The sequence below is a fragment of the Egretta garzetta genome, unplaced genomic scaffold (assembly GCF_000687185.1).
Source record: "Egretta garzetta isolate BGI_Z169 unplaced genomic scaffold, ASM68718v1 scaffold145, whole genome shotgun sequence".
NCBI classification, from domain to species: Eukaryota; Metazoa; Chordata; class Aves; order Pelecaniformes; family Ardeidae; genus Egretta; species Egretta garzetta.
The window spans coordinates 999293-1009447 of record NW_009259687.1 but is presented as its reverse complement, the minus strand read 5'-3'; the positions used below and the strand labels follow the sequence as shown (position 1 = coordinate 1009447).

The window sequence follows — 10155 nt, the reverse complement described above, 5'->3', positions numbered from 1 at the left end:
CAGCAAGCCCCCAGGCCGCGCGGGCGGGCGCCTGAGGCACGTCCCCGCTTTTTCTGACTGGAAACGCGGTGCGAAACACCCGATTTTGTACTTTGCGGCTGGTTCCGTGCGGCAGGTTTGTGCGGGGGTGGGCCCGAGCTGCAGGGCCCTTCTGGGTCCGTGGCTGCAACCTGGCAGGGGTGGGTGGGTGGTACCGGTTTTTAGGCAGCAGACCTGTTGGCCGGGCTTAGTCTGATATAACCTGAACGTGAAAGAATCTGCCTTCCTAACAATCCTTCCTTCAAGCAACAAACAAAACTGAAACTAATAGGTTTCTCCACAAGACAGCCAGCGGAGCGAGCCGGCATGTGAACTCGCTGTAGATGGCTGGATGCCCGAAAGCGAGCACTGCTCCTGGCTCTGGTTTCACGCCTCGGAGCTCAGTTCCTGTCATGAAATGGGTGGCCTGTTCTAAACGCTTATTCAATATTTTGTTTGCAGGATGGAAGAGGAATTAGCAGCTCCTTCCACATCCACGGATAAGACAGACAGGTGAGATGGGGGTCGGGGTTGTCAGCCGCTGAAGAATGCGGAATGCAGGGGTTATCGAGTGAAACAAAAAGGTCATCCTTCAAATCGCTTGTTAGGCTTGAAGTTTAACGGATGCGGACGCTGTAGGTGCTGAAAACTTGTGCTCACCGGTTGCCTGCACAAATCTAGTACAACAAAACTCTTTCAAGGACGAATAAATACACAAATACCAGCTGTTGTTTCAGAAGTTCTTGATCTATGATTTAGTGCTGGGGAAGCATTGGAGTGGTTACAAGTATGTGACTGGCGTGTAGTAGTACTCCTCTGTGGGCAGCTCTTCTTCCCCCGGTCCGAGGTACTGGACTGGGATGGACCTTCTGGAAACGGAGCTGTGAGATGCACCAAACTGAAATGTAAGACTTCCATCTATCATTCTTCTCAAATGCATCATGCTGTCCTATGAGGAGTCCTAACTTCAATTTATTCTGCTTTTTGTTGGGTTAGCTAGCATCAGAGTCTGGTGAAACACTGTGCGGTATTTAGTGTTGTATTGGTGTACAATTCCTAAAGTGTATTCTTTAGCATCCTTTGTCATGCCAGATTCTGATACCCGTTTCTTGCAGCAGTTGGTTAAAATTAACCTGCCTGCCCTCACTCATCAGAACTAAAAGTTGGTCCAGATTTAAACAAACAAAAACCCAAACAAACCAGCATAATGCATGCAACTCAGTCTTATACATAAAGCTGACTGCCTTTTTTTGAAAGCTGGGTATGAAATTACTATGGAAACTGACAGAATCCTGTTTTGGTTTGTTTTTTTCCTCCTCTCTCCAGTATGGATGTGGATGGAGAATCGAAGAAACTATTGGGGTTAGGACAGAAACACTTGGTAATGGGAAATATTCCAGCTGCTGTTAATGCGTTCCAGGAAGCTGCGAGCTTACTGTGAGTAGCAGAGTGTTTTGTGTATTTTTGTAGGGCTTGGGTTTTGGCTCGACTATACTGATGTGGCTTATGCAAGGAAGATTGAGAGTTTTACCTTGCATATACTGCTGTATTTATGATACAACTGAGGAGAGGATGAACTATTTAAATTAACTCAAGTGTTGGGCAATACCGTAGTTGGTGTGCAATTTAGACAGCTTTTGTGGCAGTAATTGCTGGTGTAGCTCCCTAAGGAGGAAAAAGGATTTGATATTTTATTTTTCAGGGTATGGTTCTGATGTCTGTTAATATGAAAATAATGGAATAGTGTTACTTGCTAGTAACTTGTTTACTAGTCTTGATCAGTCTCTGAGGGTGATACCTCTTTGGATTTTAGATTGGTTTGCTTTGCTGGATGTTTGAGGGCCGGCTCTAGCTAAGTGGGAGGAACATTCTTTATTTGTTTGAAACAATGGGAGATGACTTAAACTGACTATTTCTGTCAGTGAATTTTTAGCTTTCAGTTCATGTATTGAAGTAAGTCTAAAGCAGGCACAGGCAAATAATTTTTCATTACTTTTGTAGAGGTAAAAAGTACGGTGAGACAGCGGATGAGTGTGCAGAAGCTTTTTTTTACTATGGAAAATCTCTCCTGGAGTTGGCAAGGTACACTAACAGTTTCTCACTTGATTAAGAGTCTGCCTGGCTTAACAGGTTTTTACTCCTGGTATAGACAGAGTTATGCTACAACTTTGCATACGCAGGGTTGCACTGGGTGGGATGGGCCGTGGCACTGCATCTTGTGCAGTCAGAACGGTGTTATTACAAGAGCTAAGGGATAACAAACTTTTGTTCCCTTTAGAATGGAAAATGGTGTGCTGGGAAATGCCCTAGAAGGGGTGCAGGTTGAAGAGGAAGGAGAAAAAGCTGAAGAGGACTCTGCGTTACCAACTGTTGATGGTATGTAAAGCTGCCAGCCATGTCATGGAGGCACCAAGCTGCCTTTTCTTGTGGAAACAATCCAAGTTTGGTCTGTTGGTATCTTAGGTAGCCTGAATCATTCTGTCAAAACTCTTAGCAGCCTGAATGGGCTTTTTTTTTTTTTCTTCTGATCTTGCTTAAAGATTGAACAAAGCCTCTAAAACTTCTGCAAGGAACTGGTCACTGAAAGCATGTGTGAAAGGGTCACCAGGTGTCTGTGTCTTGAAACACTGCATTCAAACTTGCTTTCTTAAGCTTCACAGTCAACTTGAACTGCTTTGTAACCTTGTAGCAGTACAGTGGGTGTAGCAGAGTCTCTATAAAAAGTCCAAGAACAGTTAACTATTTTATACTACCTGCAGCTGGAGGTAATACAGGAATTCCTGTCAATCCAGACTAGTAAAACACTGGCACCTCTTGCTTAGCTGTGACTAAAAACGCTAGCGCGCAAAACTGCACACTGCTTGAACGGCCGCTTGCAATAATGCAGTCTGGGGAAGGGATTTGCTTAGTTCAAGTTACCATGTTGGTTGTGTCCTAATGCCTTGTACTTTGAAAATGGAGCTTTTAGGAATGTCATCTAACTTGATGACAAACCAACACTTTGGAGGGTCTGAGGGTGGTATTGTCAGTGCCCATTAATGTCTTTATCACTAAACTCGAAGAAATGTTTATGCTTCCTCAATCATGTAGAAGAAGCAAGGGAGGAGTTGAGAGAACAGGTATATAACGCCATGGGGGAAAAAGAAGAGGCCAAAAAGTCTACAGAAGAGTCTCCGGTACTCTCTGAGAAGGAAATCAAGGAGGATGTTGAAATGAAAGAGATCACAGAAGAAAAACCAACAGAAGAAGCAATTGCTGGCAAGGACATAAAGCTTGAAGAGGCTGAAGAGAAGATGGAGGCTTCTGTGGAAAAAGAAGTAATGTCAGAAGAGCAGAAGCAGCAGGTAGCTGTGGAAGAAGAGACTACAAAAGAGGAGGCAGCTGTGGAAGAAAAGGTAGTGGAAAAAGAGAAGATGGTGCCTGAAGACAAGGTAGCAGGCGCAACTGAGGAAAAGGACAGAGCGACGGAAGTGTTGGACAAGGGGGTGAAGGCAGTTGTGGAAGAGGCTGAAGCTGGGCAAGCAACTGTGGAAGAGAAGGGAGAGGTGGGAGAGCAGAAAGCAGAAGCAACAGAAAAAGAGCCAGCTGTGGAAAAGGGAGAGGCTGTAGAAGGGCAGGCAGAGACAGCTGTGGAAGAGAAGGCAGTAGCACAAGTGACAGCAGAAGTGCAGGAAGCAGTTGCTGTGGAGAAGAAAGAAGCTGCAGAAGGGGAAGCAGAGGCAGCTGAACAGAAGAAGGTGGAGGAGAAACAAGAGCCAGCAGAGACCGCTACGGAAGAGAAACTGGATGAATCTAAAGAGACAGAGTCCTCAAAGGAACCTGTGTCCACACAGGGCAAAGAGCCATCTAATGACACAGAAGAAAAGGCTGAAGTAGCTGCTAAGGTAGTGAAAGAGGAAAAGAAAGATGACCTGATGGAAGAGGGTGAAGGTGCTAAGGTAGAAAAAGAAGAGAAAGATGACCTGATGGAAGAGGGAGAAGGTAACAGTGAGAGGAGAAAAATACTTGTGGGTGGATGACTTGATGGATTTGGCTAACAATGGGTAAAAAGTGTTCCATTCAGAATTTTCTGTTTGCCTTAGAATAAGGAAAAGGCACAGTAAAAGGGGCTCTTGAAGGATTTTACATCCAAGTAAAGTTTCAAGGAATAGTGAATAGTCTCAGTTTCTCTAGACTAACGCTTAACTAACTGCAAAGCGAATCTTACTTGAAAGCAAACTTACAGCCCTGTGAAATGTGTAAGTAATGGCTAGGCTGGTGGAGAATACTGAATGGATGTTCACTTGCATGCGTCTGGGTTTACTGCACTAACCTTCAAATAACTTGAAGCACAAGTTGCCTCTGGTTATAATCATATTTTGCTTTAAAACAGTGGAGCAGAAAGAAAAATTAAGAATAGCTGAATACATAACAAAATAGTGAATTTGCTTTTGGTGGGGGGAAGGAACTCCATTTGAGTCTTTCTGGTGATAATTCCAAGTGAGAATTCGGTTGGGAAATCTAAACTTAATTTGCCCTGGAACTGGAAGGCTTATTGCTACTATCTAGTACAGTCTTTCAGCTCTCTAGCTTTTTCTGCCATTCTGCTTCCCTGCTTCATCATAGCTGTCTTCAGGATTACGTTGAAGTTACCTAGTACAACTTGGACGCTTTGACGTAGTACTTGCATGGTCTTAGTAGGCCAGTGCTTTCTACTGCACAAGTTAATCGATGAGCTGATGAGTGAAACTTTGCTTGTCAGTAACTCGGCTTCACAGGAAGAGCCTTGTTTTAGGAGTGGCAAATATTCAGACTAAATAGTTCTGGACACTGGAAGGATTTGTTCAGCTGAGCATGGTGAACACTAGTAGAGCAGCTGCCTAACAAGGTGTCTGTCTGGACAGAGTATCATAGAATGTTTTGGGCTGGAAGGGACCCCTAGAGGTCATCTAGTCCAACCCCCCTGCAGTGAGCAGGGACACTGCTAACTAGATCAGGTTACTCAGAGCCCCATCCAACCTGGCCTTGACTGTTTCCAGGGATGGGGCGTATGAACATAAACTGAGAGTAGTTACCCTCTCCTCATTGTCCTGCGAAAGGCTGCTTACATATGCATACTGCTGCTTTTTTTCCCCCACCCTCCAACTCTGTTAGTGTGAGGACACTCTTGAACTGGTGCTGTGTCATTCCAGGCTCCTCCCGCTATTTAAAATTTAACTTCCCGACATTTCTTCTGTTTTGCCTTTGATCAAGCTGTCCTCATACTTACAGGTTTGGCCCTCTCAGTGGTAGGTGTCTGCTTTTGGGGAGTTAGTCTAATGAGATCACGGGTTCTCTAGTTTTTGCCCTGTCAAGCTCCTGTTATTCTGGAATTAGGCAGTGGTCATGCTATAGGAATTAATATGACTCTATGTCAACTGATGCTCTAAAGCTGTTAGCTATACTACTTCACTGCACACTTTCCCCAGATGTTTTCTACTGGTAGAATAGATCATGCAATTCTCCTGCATGGTATCAGAAGTGAAATCAGTGCTACACAGTAGCAGGTTCACTAATAACATTGCCACTTCAATGTCTGACATGAGGAACACAAATTCAGAAACAGTCTTATTTGTACACAGCTTGGCAGCTATCTTGCTGAAAACCCTTGTTGTCTGTAGTGTGAAGTCCAGCTACTGACCAGTGCCTCCAGGGCTGCTCAGGATCCCATGGCTTCAGTGGGAGTTCACAATACATTTGAGAACTGAATTGTAGGTAAGTTTCTGTTCTAGATACTGTGGAGTTAAACTAAAAACAAGAACGAAGGTAGCCTGGAACTATTTTAGACTACAGTGCTTAACACTTTCAGCAAGATGGCTGCTGCTGCTGAGAATTTAATCTCTCTGCTCTTCTTTCATCACACATCTAACCTGTCACTGGAAGGATAAGGGCTGGATATAATATGTTCTACCTGACTCCATGTGAAGCCGGTGTAGTAGCAACAAGTGTTCTCACTCCTCTACTTCCCTTGTAGAAACAGAAGAATCTGAAGAGGAAGATAAAGAAAATGATAAAGCTGAGGATGATAAGGAGAATGAATTGACAGTGGAAGACAAGGTGAGATTGCTGAGCTCTGATATTTGTACTCGTGGAAGAGTGCGATATTTGTCTAAATCTCATGTTAATGTCTTGATGAAAGAAGTGAGTGTTTATTTTGTCCTATGTATGACTTTTGGGAAAAAAAAGAAAAAAAAACCCAACAAACTTTTCAAAATTACTTTTGAAAACCAATATTGCCTAAGAAAGGGGCAGCCTATATGTAGTACGTGTTGTAGTGTCTTGCTCAGCTCTGTCTGTAAGGTTGGGCAGTCTACTGGTGAGTAATGCTGCGGCCTGGTAAACGCAGGGGCAGGCAGGGAGAGCTGCTTTAGCCTGTTGCTGAAGTTTGTTACTTCTAACAGTTTATTCTCTGCTTGTTTTGTTCTTGTCTTGCTACGCATGTTGAATGTGCCCAGCCCAATAAGGCATGGTTAGGATGGAAATGTAGTGGCAAGTGTAGTGCTGCTTAGATCTGAGGCATTTCCCTGATGAGGCAATCAAAACACCTGGAAGAATCTGAAGCCTCTTAGAGCGCGGTACTAAGCGTGCTGTAAGACTGTCTTAAATAGAATACCTGCCTCTGCCTCAGACTGTTCTGATTAAGTTCAAAAAGCTCACTTAAAAAGCAGAACATCAACTCCTTTATTTAGCTTTTGATTCTTCTAAATAGCACCTTAAGCAAAATCTTATTCTTAGGGTAATATTGGTGCTTGGTGCCCTGTTATTTCTGGAATAAAAACTCAAGCCCTATCAACTAACAACGTAAGCTTAACTTCCACTTAAAACACCTTCACTGCAGGCAAAGTCTCAGTTGATGCAATAACCTTTGCTGCATGTTCTTTTTTTTTTCTTTCTAGTAGTAAACTGTTTACCTCCTAAACAAATTTATTCCTTGACAACACTGCTTAGAGACTTAGTGTAGTTTGATGTGATATGTAACCAAGTTGCTTAATCTCTAATGCATTTCTAGTCTTTACAGGAAAGTGAAGAGGATGAAATTGGAAACCTTGAGCTAGCCTGGGACATGCTGGAGTTAGCAAAAGTCATCTACAAGAGGTAAAGGCTTAAGTCCTAATTTGGATATCTGCTAGAAAACTCACTGGAAACTAGGAGGTGGTGTAAGCAATTAGTGACAGTGGCATATTCTGATCAGGATTTGAAAACTACTTTTTTTTTTTTCTTGATTTAGACAAGAAACAAAAGAAGCTCAGCTCCATGCAGCTCAAGCTCATCTAAAGTTAGGAGAAGTTAGCATCGAATCTGGTAAGTAATGCTGATTGTAACATACAGTCCTACCTTCTGTCCTTCTCTGTTTCTTACTTTAAAATGAGCAGAGGTGAGTTAGGGCTGATAAGATGAAAACAAAATAACGCTTTGTTTAATTACGATTATGCAGCCATGGGAGAGGCTTTGGAATCAATGGGTGAACAAGTTGGTGCCCTAAAGAGTCTGTGCTTTTCCAGAACAGTGAAAGGGAGCTTCAAGAAGTAGTGCATTACCACGTCAAAACCAGCCTTGTGTTCTGCTTTGCAGGCAAGGTTTGGTTAGCTTCAGAAACTGAGGGTTCTTTCCTTATTGAAGTAGTGAGTCACTGAGCTCAATGGGAGGTGTTGGTACCATGCCAGTTCCAGAACATAAAGACTGCAAATAAAAAGTGCTTGACTCTTATTAGACTTTTCAAAATACTGGGGGTGTGGTCAGGAAAGACCCTGATGTGTTATGCACGAGAAAACAGGAGTGTGAAGCAAGACTTGGGTTTGTGCCTTCTAATGTATCTTATCTGCCCTTCGTTTAAAAACAAGTGTTTTAGTCTTGTTAAATCCAAGCAGGGTGTAATCTTCCTCTATGGCAAGTACTGGAAGTAACGTGGCAGGTTTCTGGACAAGGGCTACAAGATGAGGCTTGTGTTTTATGTCACCAGAATACCTTGAACGGGGGGGTAGCAGGGGGCTGTCCGTAGCTCTAGATTCAAGTTGTGCTCAGTTCCTGGCGCTGGGTGAGAGCAGGATTTAGTGGGATTTGTGTGCCTGGTTTTCACTTGGCTGCTCAGTTTATGGTGGTGCTGTAAATGGATAAAAAGTGCTCTGGAGAGGACTAGAGGAACTGGACTCTAAACAATCTTTTTTGAGGTGTTGGGGACGGGACAGGACACAGTGTGAGGCTGTGAGAGGTGTCGCTTGATAATCTCAAAGCAGCCCGTCACCAAACTCAAATCGCTATATTCAACGGCAGATCTGTTTTCAGACTATATATATATAGTCTGTGATAATCTCAAAGCAGCCCGTCACCAAACTCAATCGCTATATTCAATGGCAGATCTGTTTTCAGACTATATATATATAAAGTGCAATAAAATAGCAGAGTAACTGAATAAGGGTTCAGATCTTGCTTGTTTGGGTATACGCTCGTGTTTCGTAAAGACCTTATGGCTTTCTCCTCTAGAGAACTACACGCAGGCTATAGAAGAGTTTCAGGCTTGCCTGGCCCTGCAGCAGAAGTACCTGGAGGCTCATGACCGCCTGCTGGCCGAGAGTCACTACCAGCTGGCGCTGGCCTACCACTACAACAGCCAGTTCGATGAGGCTGTCTTGCAGTTCGGCAAATCTGTAGAAGTCATCGACAAGAGAATGGGTAAGTGGATTTCTAAAAGTGCCCAGCCAACGTGAGAGCTTTCACAAGCCAAACTTAACTGCCCTGAAAGCAGGTGTGCTTGTTGCCTTGCTGGGCAATTGTTTGCCGGTCTGAAAGCGGTAACGGGCTATCCCGATACTAGAATTGTTGAAATGTGTGTTAGCGGATGCTTGCCTCTGGACATTGATAACTGGACAGCTGCTTTGTCTTGAGTTGTTTTGCCATGAGAACTGTTTTGTCCTAGCAATGCTTACTGAGCGAATAAAGAAGGCAGAAAATGGGTCCCCTGAAGACGAGAAGGAGATTGAGGAACTGAAGGGACTGCTTCCTGAAATTAAAGAAAAGATAGAAGATTCAAAGGAGTCTCAAAAGAGTGCACGAGTAGCTGAGCTGGCACTGAAGGCAACCCTGGTTAGTGCATCCCGTGGCTTCCTTTTAACCAAACATTCTTCCGGTGAGACTTGAAATGAAGCGGTCACAGGAAGAGCTCAGGCCCGACTGTACAGACCACGGGCTGGTGGTCGCTCCCAAGTGACACGGGCTGTGATTGAGAGAAGGAAACGGAGGCAGCTGCCATCTAAAGACAGGACTGTCAGTAAATGCCCTGACATTAATTGTTCTGAAGTAAGCGGGAATTTGATAGGCTTCTGTAGCAATTAAAGGTGTCGGGGCTGGAAACGATAGGTCAGCCAAATGTGAGAGTGGGCCAAGTGTCGCGTCGCTGTGCAAGCTTTTCACCTCTGTCCCATGTGTAAGTGTAGGAGCAGAAAGCAGCATTGAGATCTGGAGGAATTGGGTTTTCCGTCCCTTTCTCAACTAGTGCATACGGGTTTGTGTGAATAGATTGCCAGAACTTGCTCCATGGCTTTTCGTCTGCTTTTTCTTCAGGTTGGAACTACATCTGGCTTTGCACAAACCGAAGACAGTGGTTCTGTTTCCACGGTAAGTTGATTTAAGGTGGATGTTGAGAATTCCTGTCTGCTTTCGAGGGTTGCTGCTTGCCACTACTTGTGTAACAATGTTCTGTTTTGCGACAGATCCCAGTAAGAAAAGCAGCTGATGGCGCAGCTCAGTGTGTTACAGACATATCTCACCTTGTCAGGAAAAAGGTGAGTCCAGAAAGGACTGGCTGAGCAAAGAGTTTGGTAAAGTACTGCTGGCTTGCTCCATATAACTAGATTTCTGGGCTTAAAGTGCCTTTTTTTCTTAATTTAGTTCTGTAATGGAAAAAAAAAATACTCTAAAAGTAAAACTAGAAATAGTGCATGAAACTCCTTTCCACTGGGAGCCAATCAGTCTGGGAACCACCCAGCCTCCAGCAGATCAGCTCCTGTGGGTGTTCAGCGCCCGCCTGACCCAGGGGGGTTTAACCTCCCAGCCGGGTTGGGTGGCTTCTGCAGGCATTCTCTGAAGGAGCACCCTCCTCTGCTGATGACCTGCAGGAAGAGC

The 10155-nt window shown here is 44.2% G+C and overlaps 2 protein-coding genes across 3 annotated transcripts in view; both read left to right on the top strand.

Moving 5' to 3' along the window:
- Positions 1–10155, top strand: part of LOC104126258 (nuclear autoantigenic sperm protein) — an 18197-nt gene that overhangs the window by 6621 nt on the left and 1421 nt on the right. Inside the window, exons 2-12 of one of the 2 annotated variants that reach the window (XM_035894176.1) lie at positions 481–531; positions 1345–1455; positions 2020–2100; positions 2297–2394; positions 6011–6093; positions 7046–7131; positions 7265–7338; positions 8518–8706; positions 8951–9117; positions 9595–9648; positions 9744–9815. In XM_035894176.1, coding sequence (XP_035750069.1) covers positions 482–531; positions 1345–1455; positions 2020–2100; positions 2297–2394; positions 6011–6093; positions 7046–7131; positions 7265–7338; positions 8518–8706; positions 8951–9117; positions 9595–9648; positions 9744–9815 — 1065 coding nt within the window. In that variant the 5' untranslated portion in view covers position 481. The other variant, XM_035894177.1, reaches the window with a different exon arrangement.
- On the top strand, positions 2408–4902 carry LOC118452281 (nuclear autoantigenic sperm protein-like). The gene has a single exon (XM_035894178.1). The coding sequence runs from the start codon at positions 3057–3059 to the stop codon at positions 4035–4037; it is 981 nt and encodes a 326-aa protein (XP_035750071.1). The 5' UTR covers positions 2408–3056; the 3' UTR covers positions 4038–4902.